Source organism: Lactuca virosa, chromosome 1 (assembly GCF_052849685.1).
Source record: "Lactuca virosa cultivar CGN04683 chromosome 1, Lactuca_virosa_CGN04683_v6, whole genome shotgun sequence".
Lineage (NCBI taxonomy): Eukaryota > Viridiplantae > Streptophyta > Magnoliopsida > Asterales > Asteraceae > Lactuca > Lactuca virosa.
In genome coordinates this window covers 46,951,123-46,978,197 of record NC_136426.1, presented here as the reverse complement: position 1 = coordinate 46,978,197, position 27,075 = coordinate 46,951,123, and the positions used below count along the sequence as shown (strand labels likewise).

The 27,075-nt window shown below is 37.2% G+C and overlaps 3 protein-coding genes across 3 annotated transcripts; 1 reads left to right on the top strand and 2 right to left on the bottom strand.

Annotated features, from left to right (window-relative positions):
* Positions 1-1,259: 1,259 nt before the first annotated feature.
* CCR4 (CRINKLY4 related 4) lies at positions 1,260-3,881 on the top strand. Its single transcript, XM_079055344.1, has one exon. The coding sequence runs from the start codon at positions 1,377-1,379 to the stop codon at positions 3,693-3,695; it is 2,319 nt and encodes a 772-aa protein (XP_078911470.1). The 5' UTR covers positions 1,260-1,376; the 3' UTR covers positions 3,696-3,881.
* Positions 3,882-5,441: 1,560 nt separating this feature from the next.
* Positions 5,442-6,809, bottom strand: LOC145119545 (small ribosomal subunit protein eS21y-like). Its single transcript, XM_079055246.1, has 4 exons — positions 6,734-6,809; positions 5,936-6,015; positions 5,722-5,854; positions 5,442-5,622 (listed from the first exon to the last, which is right to left on the bottom strand). The coding sequence occupies exons 2-4, from the start codon at positions 5,983-5,985 to the stop codon at positions 5,560-5,562; spliced, it is 246 nt and encodes an 81-aa protein (XP_078911372.1). The 5' UTR covers positions 5,986-6,015; positions 6,734-6,809; the 3' UTR covers positions 5,442-5,559.
* A 4,521-nt stretch (positions 6,810-11,330) lies between these two features.
* On the bottom strand, positions 11,331-13,994 carry LOC145119457 (putative methylesterase 12, chloroplastic). The gene is made up of 5 exons (XM_079055148.1): positions 13,459-13,994; positions 12,331-12,570; positions 12,097-12,240; positions 11,866-12,000; positions 11,331-11,758 (listed from the first exon to the last, which is right to left on the bottom strand). Exons 1-5 carry the CDS (start codon positions 13,726-13,728, stop codon positions 11,486-11,488), a joined length of 1,062 nt encoding a protein of 353 aa, XP_078911274.1. The 5' UTR covers positions 13,729-13,994; the 3' UTR covers positions 11,331-11,485.
* Positions 13,995-27,075: the final 13,081 nt, after the last annotated feature.

Genomic DNA, 27,075 nt, shown 5'->3' with positions numbered 1-27,075 from the left:
ACCTCACTGTCTGTGCCTAGATACACACGTGTTCTTTTGAATTATCCTAGACTGGATTTCCTGTAACCTAAACATTGAGTGTAAATATCAGTTCGGAAAGTAAACTTACACGATACATAAGGAATCCAGTTTTCCACCATCACCCGTATATTCCCCCAACATTAACTATTAATAAAAAATCTAAAACTTGTTTAGTAAGCTGATAAAATTTAGAAAACTTGTACATTAAAATCATTGTCATTGGTTCTTGGAACTTATATTTTTTATCTTGACATGTGATTCGTAATGACTTGTTCATTCCATAAGCAAAAACTCCTCAAAGGAGATATATATGTAGACTCTTTGTTCACATAAATTATCTATGTCACTTTATGTGTATGCTTCCTAGACATTAGTAAATTGACCTTGGACTCTGGAAAGGTTTTATATTAGTTTGATATATTCTCATCTACGTATATTCTAATATATTACTTATAAGAAATTAAATTACAATGGGCTTTGGATGCAAGATGTAACATCTAAATTAAAAAAAAACAATAATAAATAATAAATAAGTATTGATTTTGCTGTATCATAGCAAAATCCAATTGATAAAGTAATCAATTTGGTAAAAATATAGTCCAAGTGTGTAAAACTTCTGTGGTTTGGGAGTGGGACTTGAGAGTGTGCAAACATTGTCATAAGTTGTAGGTAAAAAGGGTGAATATTATGAGTTAAGTGGAAAATGCTTATTTATTTTAAATGTGTATTTGTTTTTATGTAGCAAAATAGATTTTTTACTGCTTTATGCAGCCATATTTAATTATATTGCTAATTTCTATATGCATAAATTGGTAACGTTTTTTGTAACACCTTCAAACGTTTGTCGACAATCATGTCAAAAACCAACTTGATATATAAATTGATAAAAAAAAAAAAAGTAAAACACGATTTTATGTTTTATAGAAAACATAATGAACATATTAATCTAATAGAAAATACGGTTTACAATAATTTAATAACGTGATAAATCGTATCCCAATTTTACAGCTACAATAAACTTATAAAAACAAGGCATATGATTTTCAGCGCATGGCCCGGACCATGATTAACAACAATTATATTGAGTAATATATCGAATGAATATGAATCTGAAAATTATATTAGTATATTTTTTGTTTTAAAAAAATACTGTTTAAATGTTTATAAATCTTATAAAATACTATAATTGAACCAGTATTTGGAGTGTCGTAGGAAATAGACATTTTTCCGTGCTTAAATTGTCATTCACTCGTTCTCACTCCCCCCTTCACTTTCTACAATCCCGAACAAACCGCGTTTGCACAGTCACACACCTCCACACATACACGCACAAACACCATGAAACCAGCACTTCCATGGCGGATTCCCTCCTCGCTCTCTTCTCTCTAGCCTTCTTCCTTTTTCTCAATTTCCCTTCCATCTCCTCGCTTCCAACTGTATCAATTTCCCACATCAGTTCCAACCAAACCCTCATTTGTGCGTTAACTAAATCCCCTACCCAACAACAGACCCGCCTCAATTGCACCACTACTAGCTCCCCCGACGGATTTCAACTTCCGATCAACGAAGGAAACAGGTATCCCTTCGTTGGAATCGTGGGCGGAGCTGGATTCCTCTGTGCATTAAGCTCGCCGTTCTCGAATCCATCAACAACACCCACTTCGTTTATAGTTTGCTGGAGGTTTCTCAACAATGGAAGTACGTTGTATAAGAGGGTTTACCTTGGCCCATCTCTCCAAGACATTGATTCCGGTGACTCTCATGTTTGCGGGATTGTTAGTGCTACCAATCAGCTCCTGTGTTGGCAATGGGATCAATTCAATGATGATTCCAACGTCAATCGATCTCAATTCCGATCCAGTGTTACAGTTGGAGAGAATTACGTTTGTGGGTTCTCTGAATTTGGAGAAATAAGGTGCGTAGGAAGTAACAGTAATACTTTCAACATCACTAACAGTTCTCCGGTGGGGAATTACAGTGTGATTTCCGCCGGATATAATCGTGTTTGTGCCGTTAATTCCACTGGTGGTTTAGATTGTTGGGGAGACGCTATGATTTCGAAACCAAATGGTGTGTTCAAATCAGTTTCCATGGGAGATAATCGATTTTGTGCAATCAGGGATAATGGAACAGTGATTTGTTGGGGCGGAAATGGTTTCAGTTTGCCGGAAAATCTACGACAGGTTTCTTTCGAAGCATTGCAGTCAAATCGCGGTATTTTTTGTGGGATTTTGACTTCGAATTATTCGCTCTACTGTTGGGGGGATGAATCTTTGAACTCAAATTCTATAATTTTCACAGACGTGATTCCTGGTTTATGCACAACCACATGCAATTGTGGTACAATTCCAAACTACGGATCATTTTGCAGCAGAACATTAATGATTTGCAAGCCGTGTGTTTACAATCAAGACCCGCCGGAATCAGTCCCACCGATTGTCCCGCCACCACTTCCACCACCGCGCAACAGTGGTTGGAGTACCAAAATGGTTGCTTTCTTGGTGGTTGGAATCGTCGGTTGCTCATCAATCCTCGCTGTTCTTATCTTTCTCATCTTCAGATTCTGCAAATCAAACGAAGGTAGCCGGGTCCACGATTCCGGACCAATGGAAGACATCCAAATCACATCACAACTTCAAACTTCAAACCGGATTCTCGTAAAGAAGTTGTCACATTTAATTAGTACAGGAAACGCAAATCACTTGGAAGAATTCACTTTACAAACAATCATCAATGCAACTGACAATTTCTCCGATGAAAACCGAATCGGGATCGGAAGTTTCGGTTCGGTCTACCGCGCCATATTACCCAACGGTCAAAAAGTTGCGGTCAAACGGGCCGAGTCAACGTCCTCCTCCTCCCTTCCTGGGGGGACAAAAAAGCGCCAAGAAGATACAGACAACGCGTTTGTAAACGAGCTCGAGTTTCTCTCGCGTGTTAACCACAAAAACCTAGTCCAATTACTAGGGTTTTGTGAAGAAAACAATGAACTCGTGTTAGTATACGAGTTCATGGAAAACGGTAGCCTTCATGAACATTTACACGAATTTTTTAGCTCAAACATCATGTCATGGCCCGCCCGGATCAAATTGGCTTTAGACGCGGCCCGCGGAGTAGAGTATCTTCATGTTTACGCGGAACCACCGATCATACATCGTGACATTAAGTCCTCCAACATCTTGCTTGATGGTGATTGGACTGGAAAAGTATCGGATTTCGGGCTGTCGCTAATGGGCCCGCCGGATGATGGGTCACACCTCTCGTTACGGGCAGCGGGTACGGTTGGGTACATGGACCCGGAGTATTACAAGTTTGAGCAGTTGAATGCTAAGAGTGATGTTTATAGTTTTGGAGTTGTTTTGTTGGAACTGTTATCTGGGCTTCGTGCGATTCACAAGAATGAGGCGGGAGAGAGGAGGAATGTAGTGGATGTGGTGGTACCGTATATTGTGCATGAGGAGATGCATCGAATTTTAGATCATAAAGTTCCCCCGCCTACACCTTTTGAAATTGAGGCGGTGAAATATGTTGGATATTTAGCAGTTGATTGTGTGACTTTGGAGGGTAGAGATCGACCGTGTATGAGTGAAGTTGTTTCGTGTTTGGAGAGGGCGTTGATGGCTTGTTTGACGGTCCCTTCTTTTTCTCGGAGCTCGAATAGCTCTTCTGCGTGAAACAGTCCATTTCATGACATAATTATCTGGAAGGTTGTGGGTTCCGACCTTATAATATTTACAATTTAAAGAGGAAAAAAAGATAGCAATGGGAATGTGATAAATTGTAGTTGGTTTTAAAGATAGCAATGGGAATGTGATAAATTGTAGTTGGTTTTTGATAAATTGTTGATAATATTTTTCAAATTTCTTTTTGTAGCATTTTCTTAAGTTTTTATAGGTTCAATTATTGATTGAATTATTTATATGGGTTGTATTGGTTGATTGTTCAACTTCCTATTTTCTTTATTAAAAATTGATTCTTTTGATTATTCAACTTCCTATTTTCCTTATTAAAAATTGATTATTTTTACATTATAAATTAGGGTCACAATTAAATTTGATAAATTTGATAAAGGCTCTAAAAATATTGATGGCTTATAATTTTTTTTTTTACAGAAAGCAAGATTGGTTTGTTAGTTACTAAATAACAAAAAAATATTACATCAATAAATTACATGTTATAATAGAAAATATTAATCATAAAAAATGAAGACAGTTGTATAAAAATATTTTATTATGTCCAATGTTTTACCCACAAACGACTCGAAGTATCATGTGGCGTAGGTTGTATTGGATGTATCGGATTTGCATGGCAGGTCAAAGATATCAACGTGGATTGAAAAAGAAGATCGATCGACTCTTGAAGTCAATGAAATCGAGAAAGTCTAATAATTTGAAATCAAGGGTTGACTTCTTGACGCTCCCCCTCCATTATCACATGCTTTCCAGAACATGAGTTTTGCACAACTATTTGCGTATTATTAGTGCATAATTTATTTATTCTTGATTATATTAAAATTATAATACACGTAGGGGCAATTACTTGTGGCATATCTATATATATTTGCAATAAAGGCCATTAAATCAATATATTTCAAGCTAATTAGTTATTTTATAACATTAATTAAATTTTTTTTATAATACTAGATTGCGCATCGGCAGGTATCCAACCAAATTTCATAAAACTGGTACCAAAATCAAACCAGTTGGTTTTTAGATTATTGGATGGAACTCGTTGGACCAACAACAGTGTTTTTTTTAAGTTTTAGATCATGCATTAAACCGATGAGAATCAGGTTCGATAACGGTTACCTATTACTAAATTTTGAATGAATTCAGTAAAACATTGAAAAGAAACTTAATAAATTATTCTTTAATATGCCTAGAGTATGTAGAAAAATCTTTTAGATTTGTTTTTTCATTAGGTGATGTTAACAATTTTCCGTTCTCTTTTTCTATTCAAAAAGAACAAAGTTGTGATTTTTTAATAAATAAGACCAAAGTTTCATTACTTTACAAAAAAAAATTTGTTTTTAAACAAAGCAACATTTCATAACGAATTTGTTCATTGAAGAAACCGAATGAAAAAAACATAATCCACTTGCTTACATTCAGTAATCCGTTTCATCATCTCAATGATTTTGTTTAGAATTGAGAAATTTTATAATAACTTTCAGATTTAGAATGCTTTGAATAGAGGGTTAATATATTTTACAGATCAGTCATCTCTGCCACTCTGCCCAAATATCTCTTCATTCACAATTATCAATTCATAAATAAGTGCACAAAAATCGGTTTGTTTTTATATATTTTTTTGTTTGTTCAACTAAACTTACTTTGTTTGGTTTGTTTTATAATAGTAAAATATAAATATGTAGTGAAAATATAACCCCCAAAACACAACTTTGAGATAAAACTCCAAACTTGATGTTCAAACTAAATGCAATCTTTCATTCCCGGATAGAAGTGAAACAGAATCTAAATAAAAGTCCAACAAAATTCCACCAAGAAAAACTCAACATTCCAATGGGGGTAAAGCAATCTATTGCTGGGCTTCAACTTTCTTCTTCTGCCACAGCCTATCAAGTGCACTATCAGCATCTCCCTACACACAAACAAATACAAAGAAAAAATATCAATAAAACATGATCACAGACTAAGTCATTTGCTATAAACATGCCATATGATAAATGACGAAACTAACCTGGGCACGGACAAAACCACAGAGAGCAAATGTGGAAAACTGACCAGTATATCGGCCACTTTCATCCAAATGCCCTACATTGATTTGGACTGAAGCATGATCTTTTGAGGTAATTAGCCTGTTTGTAGCAGAGCTGGAAAAGCAAAAAATAGATTGAGCTAATTTCACAATTTGTTGCTTTTATAATGCAAAATATACATGCTTAAAACCATACCATTTTCTTGGGATATAAAGATCCATGTTCTGTCCCTCTTCGTTCTGCATGTTTGCAAGTTCTTTTGACAACCGTTAAATCTAGAAACAAAAAGAATGACAAAATTAGAGGCCAAGATTAGCTATAAAGATAAGGATTATCCCTATATAATTCAGTATAATGCCCAAATTCTTGTTATTAACTTTAAGTTCAAAGTTATTGAAGTAAGTTCACACAACAAACATACAAAAAATCAATCTTTACAAAGAATAGCAAGCAAAATGCTTTAATGATCGAAGCTAACTGAACGAATGAAAGATCAAATTTGATGTAAAAAAGCTTGCAATTATGTGTAATGTGTGAGGCAACAACATAGAAACATTGCACAAATAATCGAACAGGATAACATGTACGCCGTATGAGCTCCATCCATAAAGAGACTCCGGCATTGCTAACGAATACTACCTATTAAACAAGAACAATTTTAAAATTCCAACATATTTCTTTACAAATTAGAAAATCGATGAAACTTCTACATTTCTAGTCGGTATTAGTAGCAAATTTTTTTCGCTAGCTAAAACAAGCATATCAATTACGAACTGAAAAATATAAATCACTTTAAAAATATCATTGAGAGTGAGAATCTAATCGGAAAGAAGCCAGTGCTAGAGCGCATTTCGGAAACATAGGTTTTACATAAAAAAAAATAAATAAATAACAGTTTCGAGCGGAATTCAATTGAACAATTCATAATGGAGAATAACAATAGTATAGATTTATGATATACATAAGAGGACGATGGAGGAATAGAACACAAACCTACGATGAAGATGGTTTAGTCCGGCTGTTTGCTGCGGAGCGATGAGGCGTCTGGCTTAAAAGATATGAAAACCCTAATTGCGTTCGTTTATATAGTTGTATGCGGAGGGTAAAATTATCATATCCCTAATCAGTTTGGTCCTTACACTATTTCGTATATTCAATTTTACTCCTTCAAGGATTCTTTTTTGACATTTAAGTTCACCAAATATATTTGGAAAAAAAAAATGCATGGGTTATTTTTGTAGAATAACAACCGTCTTATATGATCTTTAAAGTCATGAAGAAACTTTTTATACACAATAGATATTATATCATCAACATTCCACAAACATTTGTTGAATATCAAATCATTGTCAAAAATCACATCATCAGTAAATATTATATAACCATTAATAATATATCATCATAATATGAACCTTACGTAAATGAATATGCATGTGATATTCTTCCACCCCAAGTTAACCTCACAACTCTACTAATTGCTAACCAAACTCATCAATTACTACATGCATTAGAGAATAGACATACATACTGTGACAACCTGAAATTTCTATCTTGTACAACCATTCACTTCAATCAAAGTCAGACTTGTTTCTGCTAACTTTTAGCACTGTTTAGAGTCTGTTTGAGCATTCTGAGCCTAGTGCATCAAAGGAATCAGTGTTTGGATTTATAAGTTAGGGTTCCAAACCAGCTAGCAAACTGTAAACCTCCTCAAAAGGAGTTTACGGTCAAGAAGCTTAGAGCTTACGGTCATGGTGACCGTAAACTCCCTATATATACATAAATTATGATCATTTTGATCATTTCTTTCATTTCCAAGCCAAAATCTCGAAAACTCTCTCAGGTATCATAAGATCTTCATCTTGATCTTCCAAAAATGTAAGAATTCTTTCATTTGATTTGTTGTTACATCTCTTTATCTAGTGGTTATGCATGATTTCATCCATGAAATCTCTTCATTTTGATAGATCTTCAAGTATTCTTCATTTCACCAAGAACACACACTGGTGTTCTTGGATCCTAATCACCCTTACAAGCTTCTAATAAGTAAGTACACTACCCTTAGCTTGTTATATACTAGAATCACTAGTTAATCACCTTGAAAACATCATTTTTAGCCAAGAACAAGGTGTTTAGGGTCTAAGAGTATCTCCTTAGACCGTAAACTCTAATGAAAGGTGCATTAGAGACCCTAAACCCTTCCTAAGGCTAAGCATGGTCCCTAGAATCTGATGCCTTTGAATGCAGCCCTTGTAAACCATCATTTGTGCAAGATTTGATGAGTTTACGGTTGGATCTCCTTAGACCGTAAACTCCATGACCATAAGGTCATTAGACCGTGAACCACTTGGACCGTAAACACTTATGGTCATGCCATTTGGACCGTAAACTCTATAGGGTGGCCATATACCTTAGCTATGCAATCATATGTGATTGTATCCCTTCAATCTAAGAGTTTCCTAGTCTATTAGGGTGTTATCCCTTATAATTAGTTGCTTATACACTAAGCAAATACACATACATGTCATTATATGTTTATTAGGATCTTTGTGTGTGCTCAAGGTTTCACCTGACACTCTACATCCTATTTCCAAACATACTTCCGTATCACTCACTACAGGTGAGTTCATACCCCTTAATCTATCTTTTAAATGATTTTAAATGCTTTTATGGGGGGGGGGGGGGATACAAGTAGAAAACATGTTAGTTATATAATCAATCACATGTGATTTATAACTATTTTTCAAACAAAGGGTTTCATATACTTCAAACTGTGTTTCAAACAAAGGATTTCTTATACTTTCAAACTGTATTATCAATCAAACTGCTTTTAAATCGCTTTATAAATTGAAATCAAGTCATCAATATTTATTATTAAACTCTTCAAATGTTTTACAGAACTTCTTTTTAAACTTATATATTTTCAAATGCATGTCTATATATGTATAGTTATATAAGAAATGTTTAAAGGACTTAGGACTGATAACTCGCTTAATTTCCTTTTCCTTGTTTGGATGTGGCTTGAAAGTATCGGTTATTTGTCCGAAGGTCGTTTAAATATCAATTATATATTATGTATACATATGTAGATATAAAAGTACTATCAATCAGTTCAGTACCTTTGGGTAACAAAGGCATACCTTCCTTCATTCAAACTATAGAAATTGCTAGTAAACTATAATAGGTATAGTTTAGGAGAATATTATCATATACAAATACTATAACAGAGAACACTATAACAGAGAACACTATAACAGAGAATACTAGACAGAGAACACTATACAAAGGATACTATACAGAGAATACTATACATAGAATACTATTACTATAACAAGTATACTATAACAAGATTAAGAGATAACATAATGTGAGATACTACTTCATGACACATCGACCATTTCGTTATGTCACGTTTTGTAACCAAAATCTCCTGGAGGGAGAGCGTGAGTTTGCGTATAGATCTATACTGGATTGACTATCCTACACCTTGCTGTTCGCTACAGTGGGACTTACAAGTCTACGGGTGCCAAATGTCATTTCTTCCGACGTCTTTCATCGTCGTGTTATAGTCGGTTTAGTATGGTAACAATCTTATCACATTTTGCCTTAATTAAACCATTGGTTTTAAGGTAGTTATTACTTCAGTAGTTAATACAAATAATACTACAGTACACATACATTTTTCCCATTATATTCAAATTGTGATCTTCTCACATAAAGGGTAATATAAAACTATATTCTAGTAACGATAGTCATATTTGGGAAAAGCTTCCACTTTTACAGAGAAATAAACATACAAAACAGTCGGGTCTTGGTAAAAGACTATTTTTATACTAGTAGAAAATATAGGATTTTCTAGGAGTTTTTCAAACATATACAAACATTTACAATGAACATTCACAAACATTTTCATCAAACTTATACAAACATTGACACTAAATACTTATGACTCACCAACTTAAATGCTGATCTACACTTTCAAAATAACTTGTATTCTCAGGTCACCAGTAGACATGTACTGATGGCAGGTTTTGAGAAGACGGAGCATGTTCAAGACTCGTCTTTTATTTTGATTATTCATTTTTGGTGTCTTATTACTATTAAAGAACACACTTGTATGAAATTATACTATTAATGCAATGGATGATGTTGTTACTTATTTACTACTTTGCATTGTTATGATACTGTACATGACGTCCTCCGCCCCCGAACGTTTCCGCCGTTCCGGTTTTGGGGTGTGACACATACACACATAATACGTCTATGAGGGATGAATAAACATTAATTGAAACCCAAATGACAAAAAATATTGCATGTAATGGTCATGGAAATCATATCGTATGGTCCTTAAACTTTAACTTGGTATTCTAAGGTTGTGTTTGGCGCGTTATGTTTGGCAAGCCAAAAAGTAGCTGATAAGCTTGCTTTTTAAAAAACTAATTAGATTTATCTTTTCAAGAGTCTTTTAAAAAATTTCCAAATATATCCTTAACTAATTATAAAAAAAAATATATATATTTTCTAAATGTCTTTTTATATCATTTTATATATTTCAACTAGCTTATAAGTTAGTTTTTACTAAATGTCATTTTTTGTTGGCTAGCTTATAAGCTAGTAGCTAACTTTTCAGCTATCGACTACCCTTTCAGTTACTAGCTAGTTTTTCAACTAATCTGTCAAACATAGCCGAATATTGAAAAAAAAAACTGGTTAAAGGTGACATATTAATAATCACAATCTTGTCAGTAAAAAAGATTTACATAAAGGGTGTCGAAGTAAGCATAATATGCCACCTATAACTAGTTTTCATCGATTCTCTTGGTTTCAATCTTAAGATTATGATTATTAATATAAAACTTTTTGAAAAATAAAGCTAGAAGCAATGTTTGGTTCGCTAAACGAAAAAAATCGATTGGACTTTGAAATACGGATTATGTTTGAGTTAAGGTTTTTTTTTTTCATGTTTTCTTTTTACTTTTGTGTTTTTCATTAAAGTTCAGCAAAAGAAAAGTAATTTATTGATACAAGACATATATGTATGTTCATAATTTAATTTTTAGTCTCTATGGTTGAAGTGCAAAATTTAGAACGGAGGGTAGTGCACGGAGGATCCAAGGTCTCCCATATGCCTAAAATTGCCTAAAATATTATTAATGATCCGTGATTTGCCCCCATTTGATCGACAAAGGTGGGTTTGACAGGTACCACTAAAAGAAAAAAAAAAAAAAAAAGAACTGTATATTAATTACATTAAATTTTAACATAATTAATAAGACTTATACATAAAACATTATGCTCTTGGTTGTTCGATTTGGGTTTCAGTTTTTATGTAAAGAACAATGACACCAAACCTCTTGATTTTTGTAACAACCAAAAACCAAACTAATGATTTTCAGTTCCGAATCTTCAATTTTGTTTTTACTCACCCTAAACAAACTTTCCCCCAAATTTGTTATCCCCAATTTACGACCCCCAAACCAAAAGCCAGCCACTATAGAATCACAATTATCCCTCATATGGATTTTATGGGACATTAAGGGGTTCTCTTTGTAATAATTATTGTTAAAATCAACCTCATACACTTTGGGAATTAAAAAGGGATGCTATATTGATGTTCTTTATAACCGGGCACCTATGAACAAATTAACAACTTAAACTCTAAAACATTTGATAACAATATGAATATAATAAATACATAAAAACAAAACATCTCAGTTTCTTTCTATCATATCCCCCACTCGACCCTTATGCAATTTGAGCTATCTCCAGCAAAATTTTGTGCAGTGACTGTGGTTTAGAGAAGAAAGGGCAATGATCACTACCCTTGATCTTGAAAACACCTTCTGGTGGATTTTCTCTTACAAGCTTTTCTTGAATATCTGGTGAAAGGGCATGATCGTCAAGTGTTTGAACATAAAACCTACGCCCCTTCCCATATTTCTCTTTCGATAGTGACAGGTTCTGCATTATGGGTCCCAGTGGGATCGGTCTCACTGAAACCATAGCCAGAGCTATATCCTGCAATCACTCATAATCCATCAATTTATAATAAACTTTCCATGAAATAAATTCTTATATCAGGTTTCATGAATCATCAAGAATGCATAAATGGAGTGGAATATTACTTTTGCAGGTGACTGATTGAAATACAATCCACGCATTTGTTGCTTCTCAAACATGAATCCAGTTGCTGGATTGTCTTTCCCATTTCCATGTATCAAGAACTTGGATTCCTTCATAAACAGTTCTGCAGATCCAAGCTGCAAAAAGAGAATTTATATACTACATGACTTAATCCAATAAGCTGTTTTTCAGTGAACACCAAACAATATGTATAATGTGCAAAAAATACATACCTCTTCAGCAAAAACATCAAAGGGTTTTTGTCCATCGGCTACCATTGTCCCACATAAAAAGATTGCTTTAGAAATCTTATCTTGAAAATGCTCTAATGCATATGAAACACAAGCACCTCCACTACTATGTCCCACTAAAATTACCTACAAATGTTTACAGATAAACCAAGCTATAAAAAACAATCATGTAATGATGTTAAAAGTAAAAAGAGGTAGAATAGAAATATGTTTTACCTTTTCATCTTCGGGTAAATTTTGCAAATAATCAGTTAGTGGTTTTGAATAGTCCTCAAGTGTAGTGACATTGTTTGTGTCCTTCAAATCAATACCGGATCCAGTAAGATCTAATGCAGTAGGAAGCATTCCGGATTCTTCTAGAAGAGCAATGGTTTTATACCAACACCATGCTCCAAATCCTTCTCCATGTATCAAAACAATTTTCTTCGTTTCAAGATTCTCCAAGAATTCTGGTGACTGAATATAAAAAAAAGTGTTAATTGCAAGAAATAGCCACATACTTTCACTTATTCGTGTATTATAGCATAACACTTTCATTTTTTCTTCTCACACCATTGTAGTTTGAAAGATCTACCTAATTATAGCAATGTATTTTGGAGAATATTTAAAATACAATGTCCTGATAAGACAATAAATGAAAGTACAATGTTGTAATTGGGTGGAGTTTTTCAAGTACAATGTTATGGATAATTTACAGAATGATTTCACCATTAGTGCAGAAAATGTACTTATGCAGAAATTTACGAACTGATTTACAGTTTTCCTTTTGGAGATATAAATTATTTCATTTATGATTTTGCACCAAAAACTAAAAGCTTCTATCAATGCTCATAAACATCAAGCAGTGTCCCATACTTCCAAATCACACACAACAACAACAGAGAACATATACAATAGATGGAAATTGAATGGTAAATTCAATGAAGATATGAACTTATGGTACTAACAAGTCCTATTGTAATCATTTATCTCCGATTCTACTCATCCCTTCTCAACACATCATAAATTTAGCCATTATCTTGAAACAAAATTGTTAGATATATAGAAGCTTCCCTTTGAGAAAAAACACAAAAAGCTTAAAAGTTGCTTCAAAGGCAAAACCGGTATGAATGCATAGTTAAAAGAACAAAGGAGCAACCCAATAGAAATAGTCAACGCTGCAGAAAGGCTATATGATTATCAAGATACTACTAAAGAAAAAGAAAAAGCTCCTTTTTAGGCTATTGAATTCTTCAAACAAATCAAATTAACTTTTTCCCTCACGCTTTTTCACAAAAATTAAACATATTAAATAAGCAAAGTAAACCCACTAAAGAAAAAGCAAAAGGATATAAATGAAGTGACCTGTTTTTGCTGTTTGGGGTTAGTCAAGGTCGGATCCGAGATGGGGTTATTGCGGCGGCGAGAACTGGTGGATCCAATTCGTCTAGACAAAGAACCATCGAATCGCTGAGACGATTGATGGTGTTGAATTGCAAGAGACAAAGCTTGCATGTGTAATAACTCCTCATCTGATTGCAATTTCCTCTGTGATCGATTCCCCCCACCGAATCTCCTACTACTCTTTGACCCGTTACTATTGTTCTTCGTCTTGCAACTAAATCGATTACCCATTTCTTGCCAGTGGAAAATAGGGGGATTACAGGATACAGATTTTGAGATTAGAGGAATTTGGGGATGTCGGTTGCGTATAAAACCAAATTATGAGAGCTGGAGCTCATGTATCACCTGTATAGTTGAGTGTTTTTATCTAGGGTGCACAGAGGCAGAGAGAGATTAGGTGAAAGTACAGTGAGACTTTAATGGGATTATCAATCGAAAAAAAGGCCCACGCAAGGAGCTGAATTTGCGACCCAATTAATTGTTGATTTTCACCGTCTTCTCTGGATTTTAGTTCTTGTGGGGCACGCTCTTTTGTTTTGAACCTGTGAAAACGTGTTCCGCCGAAAAGGAGAATCTCATCGCTATTTACTTCATTACAATTTACAACTTACAAAATCAAAGATTAGAGGAAGTGAAGTTCTCAAAATTAGAACTTGGTAGTAAGTTTTAACTTTTCTATGGTAACAAATGAAAATCATTTTTACACGTATCGTTTTCTATGAGATTTTTGAATTACCTAAATTCTATGTATCATTGTGATGTTTTTATTTTTTATTAATTAAAAATTAATTAATTCCACTTATTAATATCTTTATCATATATATAAAGTATTCATCGTATTAAATATTTAAATCAACAATATAAATAATTCCACTAATTAATATCTCACACATAACTTATGTTAGGAACATTCACTCACTGCCGACTGTCTTACGCATACAATTTATACACAATCTAGCATCTCATGTTTTCTAAGCTACAAGACATCACATATCAGACCAATTTATCACTGACCAATCAAAACTAGCATGCAAATCTACAAGTTCATACAATAGGAATACAAGTCATCTCTCCTAACATTCTATCATGCAAACACTGAGCAGATCCTTAGCCCCAACTAGCATGTGGTTCACAATTTCATAAATCAAATCATAACAGATAACATGTATGAGTATTTTGGGAAAACTTACTTGAGTTCGGTAGATTGCATGCACCACACCCTTTCTTGTTTTAGAAAATGTATTCTCCTTTTTAAATAATTTTTTTCTCTCATTTTTGAAAAACTTTACAAAATCCTCAGTTTGAGTTCAGACACACCCGAGAGTATGTTCGAATCCATCAAATCAAGGCTTTGATACAAACTTGTAACGTCCCAAAAATAAGACACAGAAGTTCCATTTTTAAATTAATAAAATAAGTATTCCAAAAACATCATCGATACAAACCCAATAAAACAAGCGTATCAATCGACATATGAAATCATAGTAAATCACAAAACGCGGAACGAGGTGGTGTGTGCCTTGCAATCATCTTGAGCTCCTACCTTTGAAACCATAAATATTCAAAACATAAATCGAAAACCGTAAGCACATGTGACATCCCCAAATTTCACGGCCAGAAAAGACCGATTTGTTTATGCTTTATTTGAAAATCAGAGTATATTTTTAAATAAATATATTGCGAAATTTGTTCCCAGAAAAACATGATAAATATATTATCAAAGCATTTCCGAAGAAATGTATTTTGTTCATATTAAAACTTTGGGATGTCATCGTCAATACTGAAACATAAGCATAAACAGACCTTACATTTATTTACACTAGTGATCTACATCTCCTTTAAATCTCTCAGTGTAAAGTAGCTTCGTATCGACACCTGTGATACAAATAGACTGAGTGGGTCAGGTGTGACAACCCGAAACTTTTCCCGTTATCCTTACCCAGTTTCCGTTAATAAAATTTGGGTTTTTATTTAATTCCGTCAAATTTCTTAATTTGGAAGGACCTTAAGATTTAAATAAATAATATGTATTTTATACGATTCGGAATAAACCAGGAATCACGCGAAAAACTTGAAATTTCCTCGAAAATCATCGAGTTCACGGTCAGGACAGTTTACGACCGTAAACTCGTGTAGACCGTAGACCCGTTTACGGTCAGGACCCTTGAGTTTACGGTCAGGGTGACCGTAAACTCCCTCCTATATATATATATATATATATATATATATATATATATATATATATATATATATATATATATATATATATATATATATATATATTTCATGGTCATTTTTGACCATTTCTTCCATTTCAAGCCTAGAATCTCGAAAACTCTCTCAAGTATCATAGGATCTTCTCGCAAATCCCCTAAAATGTAAGTGTTTCCTTCCCTTTTTGAGTTAATACATCTCTTCTTCTTGATTCACTCTTGAATTCATCCACAAATCTCATCTTTTGAGTCTAGATCTTCAAGATCCTCAAGATCATCAAGAACACTTGAGGGTTTTTGGGCCGAAAACACCCCCATTTGCCTCTAAATCGTAAGTATCATCCTCTTATACTTATATCTAGTTAGGATTCTTGAGTTTTGCCTTGAAATCGTCACTTTTCCATGAACAAAAGGTGTTTACGGTCTAGTGTATCTCCTTAGACCGTACACCCTTCAATGACCGTATATTCATGGGCCGTAAACCCATGAACCGTAAACCTTATGACCGTAAGGTCATTAGACCGTGAACCCATAGAACCGTAAACCCATGGACCGTAAACCCGTGACCGTACACTCCTGATTACGGCCATAAACTCCCCTCTTCAATCACTTGTGATTCTAACACTTAGTTTCAAGTGTTTCCTAGTCCCTAAGGTGGTTTCCTTCCATAACAAATAGTGTTATGCCTTTACCTAATACATGTATGTGCAACCATGTGTTAAATAGGATCCAATTGGGTCCGAGGCTTCAATTGACACTCAGCATTACTATCGACCTACATCCAAATCCCACGTCAAACTGTGAGTTCATACCCCTATGCTTTTCCGAGTTTTTCATGTTTTCAGGGGGGAATACAAGCAAAAGTACAAGGAAACTTGTGCTCAAAATATATTATTTTGTTTAAGATAACTATATTTCTAGTATGCTTTTAACATGGAAAACAGTTTTTACCAAACGATTAAGAAATCAACTCGTAGAAACAGTTTTCAAAACTAGGGTAACGAACTCGTGAATCATGTCGTAAAATGTATCATTTTATAAAGGATTCCTGCAAATCATAAAAAGGATTTTCCATATTATTACTTGTAAATTTGTTAGTCTAGTTGGAGACACGTCCTTGGTAACACTCCCACAGAATCAGAGTGTAGGACTAGCACTTGTGACCAGAATCTCTTGTAGGGAGAGCGTGACTGTTGTGTATAGATCTATACGGGACTGACAATCCCGCACCTGGCTACTAGCTACAGTCGGACCGGCAGGTCTACGGGTGACAAAGTCATTAAGGATATCGGCCGTTGCGGGCCATATCCAGTCAGTTATGGTCATGAAACTCACAATGTAGATAAAAGAGATTTACTTTTGTAATAATGAATCAAGTGAACTAACCTCAAAGTAATAACCGATTTAATTACTGGAGGGTATTAATAATAATATCTTCAGGACTTAGTTCATCACAATTTTCTTTTACTTAGTTTTTAAAGCTAATGTACATCTCTGGGTGTAACCAGGGTTTTTAAAAGAAAACTGCTTTTAATAATACGAGTATGGTAGATACTTGCATACCTCAGTTTAAAACGAAATATCAACCATCAACCTTTAGGGAAAATATAGGATTTTCCCGGGATAAACCGGCTATTCAAAACGGATTTGTTTATCATGTAATCAATGGATATTCATATTCATTCCACGACACCTTGGATTGTACGTATCTTGGTACGAATCTGGACGTCATGGAAGAAATGGGTTTTCAAACATGCTTTTATTAAGAAAATATAGGATTTTCTTGAGGAACACTTTTCAAAAGGATCAAAGAACAATTTCCACCAAAAACTAAACGCTTATGAACTCACCGGCTTTATGCTGATATTCTTTCAAAACTGCTTGTATTCTCAGGGAATTAGTAGACAGGTACTTCCAGGAATTTGGAGAAGTCGGAGCGTTAGAGTCACGCCTTTCCATTTTACTTTTGATATGAACAAAACTATGTATTAAACAATGTAAACCTTTTTCATATATGTATTCAATGTCTGGTTGTGTTTACTATGCTTGCTATGATACAATTGTTGTGATACTACGCATGACGTCAACCACCCCCGAACGTTTCCGCCGTTTCGGTTTGGGGTGTGACATCAGGTTGGGAAACCTGGTGAGCACATAGGGTTTTCAACCCACAATAATATAATTATTCTGTTTAAACATCAAACAATCAACCCAATTACACATCCCCATTATCTTCTTTAATCTTACGGATCTACCCTAAGAATCATCTATCCTTCATTCCTAAGGATTATCTTAAAGAATAGGCACGAAGTCCATCGCTGCCCGAGGTTTATACTACAAGCACTAACGAACGTCGATCCCCACGTACTGATCCTATACAATGATCTTACAAGATCTAGCCTAAAGGATCGATATGAGCAACAAACTGACGAAGCTGCTTCAGAAATTTCCTAGCAGCAAACGAGGATCGATAAAGACATCAAATGAGGGGAATGGAATAAGTTTCACCACGAACCTTCATTCGTAAAAGAAAGAACCACAAGACAATTAAGTCAGGGGTAGTTATCTAGATAACAGTGCCTAACAGTGGTCCGAATATCGTGAGGTATTTTACCCCCAAACTCACCCTATCCGACATCGAACTTTGCCTACCAGTGGTCTGACATCGTGAACGGAAACGCTGACACATGAAGCCCGTCCGATCACTTCATAAAAGAAACGAAGACTCCAAAGCTCTTCAAAATAAAAAGTATTGGGAAAATACTAATAAAGTACTCCCGTATGCTCCCGTACCCCGATACGTAATAGTGTCAAAAAGAAGAACTTTGTTCATGATACTTATCGGATGAACACATAGTTCAAAAACACCTAATGAACACTTAGTTCAAAAACACCTAATAAACACTTAGTTCAAAAACACCTACAGGTTACGAGTCTGCTAACGTTCCACTGGACTACCTAGAATAATCTGTGGTCGTTGTCTATACTTCGCTAGATGACTAAATCATCTTAAACATCGATACCTCTCATCAATTTTTATTTCATCACACATCATCTAATTCATCTACTCATGTTTTACCCCAACATATTTGTAGATATAAAATACATATATAGTTTAAATCATTTAAAACATGTATAATAGTGTTCATCTAACATAGATAACAAGTATACAGATAATATGCACACATAGCACGTAATTTATATAAAATACTTTATATGTATATATTGATTACTCGAACTTGTTGCATTAATTTTTCGAACGATGACCTGGTGACAAGCCCTGCTGCCTAGATTTGTCGAACGATGGCCTTGAAAGATGCCTCCCCCAACACGTTGCCTTGTTAACTAGTTCCATGTTGCCTTGATTTGTCCAACACGTTGCCTTGATATGTCGAACGATGTCTTGAAAACTAGCCCCGTTCCCTTTATTTCTTGAACGACGACCTGGAAACTAGCCTCGTTACCTTGATTGCTGGAACACGTTGCCTTGTTATCTCTAACGACGACCCGGAAACTTGCATCGTTGCCCTGAATACTCGAACATGTTGCCTTGAAAACATGCCATGATGACCTCAAAACTAGCCTCGCTGCCTTGATTTCTTGAACGATGACCGGAAAACTAGCCACGGTGCCCTGATTCCCCCCGACGTCGTGCGCATACTAAAAAATATGCATCCTCGGGGAAATCAGTGTCTGTTGCCTTGATTTCTTGAACATGTTGGCTTGAGTTTTAGAACGATGACCTGAAAACTAGCCTTGCGGCCTTGAATTCTAGGACATGTTGTCTTGATATCTCAAACGGAAGCCTGATTGCTATCCCCATTGGCTTGATGTACATATAGGGGGACCATGGCGACGAAGCCACCATCGAGCACCGACAAGGCAAGCCCAATGAACCGTGAACGAAGCCCACCCCAACATGTTGCCTTGTTTGCTCGAACGACGACGTGAAAACTAGCCTTGTTGCCTTGATTATTCGAACTTGTTGCTTAGATATATTGAACGATGACCTTGAAACTAGGCATGTTGCCTTTATTGTTGTTGCCTTGATTTTTAGAATGATGACCTGAAAACTAGCCTTGTGGCCTTGGTTTCTAGAACATGATGTTTTGGTATCTCGAATGACGAGCGGAGAGCAATGCCCATTGCCTTGATTTTTCGAACGAAGACCTGAAAAGCAAGCCATGTTGCCTTGATATCTCGAACCCGATGGCTTGGTTTTTCGAATGAAGGACTTAAAATTTGCCCCGTTGCCTTGATTTCACTAACGATGCTTCGGTTTAAGTAAAATGTTGGCGGACTTTTTCGGACGACGGCTGAAAGCTGGCGTGTTGCCTTGATCTGACGAACGGTGTCCTAAAATCTTCCCTCGTTGCCATGGCTTTTAAAACATGTTGTCTTGATTTTCTTAAACAACAACCTTAAAACTATCCCCGTTGCCTTGATTTACGGAACGAAGACAAGAAAACTAGCCTTGTTGCCTTGAAACCTCGAACATGTTTCCTTGGTTTTTCGACCGACTAACTGAAAACCAGCACCGTTGCCTAGATTTATGGAACGCCTTTGATTTCTACAACATGTTGTCCGTGTTTCTCGAACGACGACCTGAACGCTTGGATTTTTTATTGAACGACGGCCTGAAAACAAGCCTTGTTGCCTTGATTACTCGAACATGTTGCCTTGAATTATCAAACTACGACCCGAAAACTACCCCCGTAGCCTTTTTATTTCTCGAACGATTCTTTGATTTCTAGAACATGTTGCCTCGTTTTCTCGAAAGACGACCCGAAAGCAAGCCATACGAGGACCTAAAAGCAAGCCATGTGGCCTTTTGATATTTTGAAAACGTTGTCTTTGTTTATCGAATGGCGACCTGAAAAACCGGCCGTGTTGCATTGATTCCTTGAACGATGAGCTTAAAACGAGCCACGTTGCCTTGATAAAGGGCCGAGGAAGCAAGACCTCATCCTACAAAACGATACATGCAAGCCAAAGGATCAAACGAAGAACGCCATGACCCATTAACGACCCCGATCTATATGTTAGTTGGCTAAGGTGCATTCTAAATCCCTTATTATTGATGCATTTGAGGGTATGTCGATAGTAGTTGTAAATTACAGATCCAATAGTGCAGTTTGTATCTTGTACGGAGAAATTCTTTCATTTACGAAACCGAAACAAGCATAAGAAAATTCAACAAAATGAACTCCTTAGAAAAGCACCCATGCATTGGGGTTCGAATACAACCAAACACCGTCGAAGTCACTATACACGATGCATGCCCATATTAAATGAGTATATGTTGCTCTTTGGACATTTTTGACGTCTTATGAGAAAACAAAGTATAATTGGTGGCCCTAGCAAGCGCAAGTCATCGGCTTAGGTTGTTATGTGTTTTTATCGGAGGTTGTGTCACCGTTGTTGGTGAATTACGGCCCGGTCACCGGGTTTTATTATTGTAAGGTCCTTTATCCTTGTCCAATTCGTGCCAAACCGACTTCATTTTGGCGAGTTATAGAGTATTATAGCGTCTGGGATTTTTCGACTCGGCCAAGACTAGATACGGTCAAGATTAACCGGTGATCAGATGACCCAACCCCATGAAACCTGGCCAAAATCAAATTTTGCTCGACAACTCGAAATCCATGCACATTTCCTCGACCACGAAAAGAAATTTTTCTAGGCAAATCAATGATTTCGAGCAACTTTCATTCAATGGGTTTTTGCTAAATCGGAAGTACAAGACCACCCGGTGACCAAAGATGACCCAACCCGATGAAAGTTAGCCAAAATCACATCTTGCTCGGTAACTCGAAATCCGTGCACATTTTATGGATCACGAAGGAAAACTTACCAGGTAAATCAATGATTTCGAGCAACTTTCGTTCAATGGGTTTTCGGTAATTCGGAAGTACAGGATCGCCCGGTGACCAAAGATGACACAACGTGGTGAAAGTTAGCCAAAATCGCATTTTGCTCGGTAACTCGAAATCCGTGCACATTTTCTCGATCATGAAAGAAATTTTGCCGTGTAAATCAAGGTTTCCGAGCAACTTTCATTCAATGGGTTTTTGCTAATTCGGAAGTACAAGACCACCCGGTGACCAATGACGACCCAACCCGATGAAAGTTAGCCAAAATCACATCTTGATCGGTACCTCGAAATCCGTGCACATTTTCTCGATCACGAAAGAAAATTTACCAGGTAAATCAATGATTTCGAGCAACTTTCATTGAATGGGTTTTTGCCAGTTCGAAAGTTAAAGTTCGGTAGTGTGTGTGTACAAGTGTCGAAGCTGCGGTCCCCGGGTAATTACGGACCAAAAGCAAATTTTTTTTATTGAAACATACATTATTCGTGTGCCTTAATTTTGTCGAACGATGACCTGATGACTAGCATTGTTCCCTAGATTTTTTGAACGACGACCTTGAAACTAGCCCTATTGCCTTGAGCTTGTTGCCTTGATTTTTTGAACGATGACCTGAAGACTAGCCTCTTGGAGAACTGGGGAGCTATCCACATTGCCTTGAGGTATATATTGATTACTCGAACTTGTTGCATTAATTTTTCGAACGATGACCTGGTGACAAGCCCTGCTGCCTAGATTTGTCGAACGATGGCCTTGAAAGATGCCTCCCCCAACACGTTGCCTTGTTAACTAGTTCCATGTTGCCTTGATTTGTCCAACACGTTGCCTTGATATGTCGAACGATGTCTTGAAAACTAGCCCCGTTCCCTTTATTTCTTGAACGACGACCTGGAAACTAGCCTCGTTACCTTGATTGCTGGAACACGTTGCCTTGTTATCTCTAACGACGACCCGGAAACTTGCATCGTTGCCCTGAATACTCGAACATGTTGCCTTGAAAACATGCCATGATGACCTCAAAACTAGCCTCGCTGCCTTGATTTCTTGAACGATGACCGGAAAACTAGCCACGGTGCCCTGATTCCCCCCGACGTCGTGCGCATACTAAAAAATATGCATCCTCGGGGAAATCAGTGTCTGTTGCCTTGATTTCTTGAACATGTTGGCTTGAGTTTTAGAACGATGACCTGAAAACTAGCCTTGCGGCCTTGAATTCTAGGACATGTTGTCTTGATATCTCAAACGGAAGCCTGATTGCTATCCCCATTGGCTTGATGTACATATAGGGGGACCATGGCGACGAAGCCACCATCGAGCACCGACAAGGCAAGCCCAATGAACCGTGAACGAAGCCCACCCCAACATGTTGCCTTGTTTGCTCGAACGACGACGTGAAAACTAGCCTTGTTGCCTTGATTATTCGAACTTGTTGCTTAGATATATTGAACGATGACCTTGAAACTAGGCATGTTGCCTTTATTGTTGTTGCCTTGATTTTTAGAATGATGACCTGAAAACTAGCCTTGTCGCCTTGGTTTCTAGAACATGATGTTTTGGTATCTCGAATGACGAGCGGAGAGCAATGCCCATTGCCTTGATTTTTCGAACGAAGACCTGAAAAGCAAGCCATGTTGCCTTGATATCTCGAACCCGATGGCTTGGTTTTTCGAATGAAGGACTTAAAATTTGCCCCGTTGCCTTGATTTCACTAACGATGCTTCGGTTTAAGTAAAATGTTGGCGGACTTTTTCGGACGACGGCTGAAAGCTGGCGTGTTGCCTTGATCTGACGAACGGTGTCCTAAAATCTTCCCTCGTTGCCATGGCTTTTAAAACATGTTGTCTTGATTTTCTTAAACAACAACCTTAAAACTATCCCCGTTGCCTTGATTTACGGAACGAAGACAAGAAAACTAGCCTTGTTGCCTTGAAACCTCGAACATGTTTCCTTGGTTTTTCGACCGACTAACTGAAAACCAGCACCGTTGCCTAGATTTATGGAACGCCTTTGATTTCTACAACATGTTGTCCGTGTTTCTCGAACGACGACCTGAACGCTTGGATTTTTTATTGAACGACGGCCTGAAAACAAGCCTTGTTGCCTTGATTACTCGAACATGTTGCCTTGAATTATCAAACTACGACCCGAAAACTACCCCCGTAGCCTTTTTATTTCTCGAACGATTCTTTGATTTCTAGAACATGTTGCCTCGTTTTCTCGAAAGACGACCCGAAAGCAAGCCATACGAGGACCTAAAAGCAAGCCATGTGGCCTTTTGATATTTTGAAAACGTTGTCTTTGTTTATCGAATGGCGACCTGAAAAACCGGCCGTGTTGCATTGATTCCTTGAACGATGAGCTTAAAACGAGCCACGTTGCCTTGATAAAGGGCCGAGGAAGCAAGACCTCATCCTACAAAACGATACATGCAAGCCAAAGGATCAAACGAAGAACGCCATGACCCATTAACGACCCCGATCTATATGTTAGTTGGCTAAGGTGCATTCTAAATCCCTTATTATTGATGCATTTGAGGGTATGTCGATAGTAGTTGTAAATTACAGATCCAATAGTGCAGTTTGTATCTTGTACGGAGAAATTCTTTCATTTACGAAACCGAAACAAGCATAAGAAAATTCAACAAAATGAACTCCTTAGAAAAGCACCCATGCATTGGGGTTCGAATACAACCAAACACCGTCGAAGTCACTATACACGATGCATGCCCATATTAAATGAGTATATGTTGCTCTTTGGACATTTTTGACGTCTTATGAGAAAACAAAGTATAATTGGTGGCCCTAGCAAGCGCAAGTCATCGGCTTAGGTTGTTATGTGTTTTTATCGGAGGTTGTGTCACCGTTGTTGGTGAATTACGGCCCGGTCACCGGGTTTTATTATTGTAAGGTCCTTTATCCTTGTCCAATTCGTGCCAAACCGACTTCATTTTGGCGAGTTATAGAGTATTATAGCGTCTGGGATTTTTCGACTCGGCCAAGACTAGATACGGTCAAGATTAACCGGTGATCAGATGACCCAACCCCATGAAACCTGGCCAAAATCAAATTTTGCTCGACAACTCGAAATCCATGCACATTTCCTCGACCACGAAAAGAAATTTTTCTAGGCAAATCAATGATTTCGAGCAACTTTCATTCAATGGGTTTTTGCTAAATCGGAAGTACAAGACCACCCGGTGACCAAAGATGACCCAACCCGATGAAAGTTAGCCAAAATCACATCTTGCTCGGTAACTCGAAATCCGTGCACATTTTATGGATCACGAAGGAAAACTTACCGGGTAAATCAATGATTTCGAGCAACTTTCGTTCAATGGGTTTTCGGTAATTCGGAAGTACAGGATCGCCCGGTGACCAAAGATGACACAACGTGGTGAAAGTTAGCCAAAATCGCATTTTGCTCGGTAACTCGAAATCCGTGCACATTTTCTCGATCATGAAAGAAATTTTGCCGTGTAAATCAAGGTTTCCGAGCAACTTTCATTCAATGGGTTTTTGCTAATTCGGAAGTACAAGACCACCCGGTGACCAATGACGACCCAACCCGATGAAAGTTAGCCAAAATCACATCTTGATCGGTACCTCGAAATCCGTGCACATTTTCTCGATCACGAAAGAAAATTTACCAGGTAAATCAATGATTTCGAGCAACTTTCATTGAATGGGTTTTTGCCAGTTCGAAAGTTAAAGTTCGGTAGTGTGTGTGTACAAGTGTCGAAGCTGCGGTCCCCGGGTAATTACGGACCAAAAGCAAATTTTTTTTATTGAAACATACATTATTCGTGTGCCTTAATTTTGTCGAACGATGACCTGATGACTAGCATTGTTCCCTAGATTTTTTGAACGACGACCTTGAAACTAGCCCTATTGCCTTGAGCTTGTTGCCTTGATTTTTTGAACGATGACCTGAAGACTAGCCTCTTGGAGAACTGGGGAGCTATCCACATTGCCTTGAGGTATATATTGATTACTCGAACTTGTTGCATTAATTTTTCGAACGATGACCTGGTGACAAGCCCTGCTGCCTAGATTTGTCGAACGATGGCCTTGAAAGATGCCTCCCCCAACACGTTGCCTTGTTAACTAGTTCCATGTTGCCTTGATTTGTCCAACACGTTGCCTTGATATGTCGAACGATGTCTTGAAAACTAGCCCCGTTCCCTTTATTTCTTGAACGACGACCTGGAAACTAGCCTCGTTACCTTGATTGCTGGAACACGTTGCCTTGTTATCTCTAACGACGACCCGGAAACTTGCATCGTTGCCCTGAATACTCGAACATGTTGCCTTGAAAACATGCCATGATGACCTCAAAACTAGCCTCGCTGCCTTGATTTCTTGAACGATGACCGGAAAACTAGCCACGGTGCCCTGATTCCCCCCGACGTCGTGCGCATACTAAAAAATATGCATCCTCGGGGAAATCAGTGTCTGTTGCCTTGATTTCTTGAACATGTTGGCTTGATTTTTAGAACGATGACCTGAAAACTAGCCTTGCGGCCTTGAATTCTAGGACATGTTGTCTTGATATCTCAAACGGAAGCCTGATTGCTATCCCCATTGGCTTGATGTACATATAGGGGGACCATGGCGACGAAGCCACCATCGAGCACCGACAAGGCAAGCCCAATGAACCGTGAACGAAGCCCACCCCAACATGTTGCCTTGTTTGCTCGAACGACGACGTGAAAACTAGCCTTGTTGCCTTGATTATTCGAACTTGTTGCTTAGATATATTGAACGATGACCTTGAAACTAGGCATGTTGCCTTTATTGTTGTTGCCTTGATTTTTAGAATGATGACCTGAAAACAAGCCTTGTCGCCTTGGTTTCTAGAACATGATGTTTTGGTATCTCGAATGACGAGCGGAGAGCAATGCCCATTGCCTTGATTTTTCGAACGAAGACCTGAAAAGCAAGCCATGTTGCCTTGATATCTCGAACCCGATGGCTTGGTTTTTCGAATGAAGGACTTAAAATTTGCCCCGTTGCCTTGATTTCACTAACGATGCTTCGGTTTAAGTAAAATGTTGGCGGACTTTTTCGGACGACGGCTGAAAGCTGGCGTGTTGCCTTGATCTGACGAACGGTGTCCTAAAATCTTCCCTCGTTGCCATGGCTTTTAAAACATGTTGTCTTGATTTTCTTAAACAACAACCTTAAAACTATCCCCGTTGCCTTGATTTACGGAACGAAGACAAGAAAACTAGCCTTGTTGCCTTGAAACCTCGAACATGTTTCCTTGGTTTTTCGACCGACTAACTGAAAACCAGCACCGTTGCCTAGATTTATGGAACGCCTTTGATTTCTACAACATGTTGTCCGTGTTTCTCGAACGACGACCTGAACGCTTGGATTTTTTATTGAACGACGGCCTGAAAACAAGCCTTGTTGCCTTGATTACTCGAACATGTTGCCTTGAATTATCAAACTACGACCCGAAAACTACCCCCGTAGCCTTTTTATTTCTCGAAC

Bases quoted from the DNA above. Each gene is read 5' to 3' on its own strand.
- LOC145119545 (XM_079055246.1), bottom strand. From the start codon at position 5,985: ATGCAGAACGAAGAGGGACAGAACATGGATCTTTATATCCCAAGAAAA. The intron at 5,855-5,935 runs GTATGGTTTTAA...TTGCTTTTCCAG, and splicing joins CTTTATATCCCAAGAAAATG to CTCTGCTACAAACAGGCTAA. The intron at 5,623-5,721 runs GTTAGTTTCGTC...GTTTGTGTGTAG, and splicing joins GTGGTTTTGTCCGTGCCCAG to GGAGATGCTGATAGTGCACT.
- LOC145119457 (XM_079055148.1), bottom strand. From the start codon at position 13,728: ATGGGTAATCGATTTAGTTGCAAGACGAAGAACAATAGTAACGGGTCA. The intron at 12,571-13,458 runs GTCACTTCATTT...TTTTATATTCAG, and splicing joins ACCCCAAACAGCAAAAACAG to TCACCAGAATTCTTGGAGAA. The intron at 12,241-12,330 runs GTAAAACATATT...AAACATTTGTAG, and splicing joins ATTTACCCGAAGATGAAAAG to GTAATTTTAGTGGGACATAG.
- CCR4 (XM_079055344.1), top strand. From the start codon at position 1,377: ATGGCGGATTCCCTCCTCGCTCTCTTCTCTCTAGCCTTCTTCCTTTTT.